Here is a 1,280-nt window from a genome sequence, read left to right as displayed (position 1 = left end):
CCCCCTGCCCCTCACTCGCTTGCTCTCCTTTGCAGTGGATGAGAAGGTGAAGTCCAGTTCTGCCTGCGCTGTCCTGGCAAAGATTGTCAAAGAGGAGGGACTGTGAGTATGCACAGGGGTTTGGTCTGCTTCATTTGTGTAACGCCGGTGCCCTCCCTGGTGACGACACCTCGGGGCCCATGGGAAGCCCTTGCCTGATGTGTGTCGGTCACTGGATCAGACTGACCCCAGGGATGGAGGGTTTACAGCCGGCTCGCTGACCTTTCTCGTCAGGGAATCTGCAATCACTCTCCGCACCCCTGTGTGTGGGACTGGGAACGGGGAGAGAGAGAGAGAGGGTCCCATCTTCTCCCTCTCCTGACAGACCTGTCTCACACCCAGGGCTGACAGGGATGGGGGTATGGGGTTCCAGATTAAAAGCTTCTGTAACTTCCCGAGGTCCCGATGCCCTTCACTGCTGGTGAAGTATTTTCGGAGCAGTGTCACTGGCGACCGTGGGTTGTGCGCACAGCAAGATCCCACAAAGAGGGGAGGTGACAAGTGACACAGTCGGGGTTGGGGGGATCAGGATAAGTATCGGTTGGGGGTGCCAGAAGGAAAACTGTCAGTCAGGTTTCCTTTGAAATAGCACAGTGGGATCTTCCACTTGGGAAATCAGGCGGGAGGTCATGATGGGGTGGGGGTGGGGGTTTGATCTAAAAGACCCCCCCAACCCCTTGCCCAGGGTGGGTGCTGGCCTGGACTCTGGAGTAGATACTAAATCCGGAGCCTTCTGTCTCCGAGGCGGGAGGCCAAGGTGGAACATTTTCACAGCACATCCCCGTCCTTTCTACAACATCCATTTTCTTTTTAAACTTAAATATCATCATCATTAAACTTACTTCAGAAACAGGAGGTTAGATGTCTCCATGAAGTAAACTTTAAACTCATTTGCTTGAATGTTCTGATAATAAAGATACTACAGTTACGGTCTGACAGCCTTAATCTGCATCAATATTCATTTATAAACATCAACAGTGACACAGATCTCACTTTCCAAGCCACGTTATTCAAAATTTGTTTGAAGGTTTCCATGGCAATGTCGTGTTAGATAGTTTAACACTCACACCACATAAAACTTCGCTTGGGGAGAGAGTGGGGTTACCATACAAGAGTTCCGTAGAAGGGCTGATGGGCCTCAGTGTCTCAGGCCACGACCTCTGACCATTGTCTGGAAGAATAACCAGAGCGGGTGAAGGAGGGAGTTACGTGGAATGGAGGATGGCAATATGGGGTGGGGG

General features: G+C 51.5%; 1 protein-coding gene across 1 annotated transcript in view; it reads left to right on the top strand.

The window, feature by feature from the left end:
• LOC109925978 (peroxisomal membrane protein PMP34-like) overlaps positions 1 to 1,280 on the top strand; it is a 17,407-nt gene that overhangs the window by 9,124 nt on the left and 7,003 nt on the right. Inside the window, exon 3 of the mRNA XM_048617740.1 lies at positions 36 to 102. Within this exon, the coding sequence (XP_048473697.1) occupies positions 36 to 102 (67 nt within the window). The remainder of the gene's footprint in view (positions 1 to 35; positions 103 to 1,280) is intronic.

The sequence above is a fragment of the Rhincodon typus genome, chromosome 37 (assembly GCF_021869965.1).
Source record: "Rhincodon typus isolate 14 chromosome 37, sRhiTyp1.1, whole genome shotgun sequence".
Classification (NCBI taxonomy): Eukaryota; Metazoa; Chordata; class Chondrichthyes; order Orectolobiformes; family Rhincodontidae; genus Rhincodon; species Rhincodon typus.
Note: the sequence above shows the minus strand (reverse complement) of the source record. Positions and strands in the feature narration are given on the sequence as shown.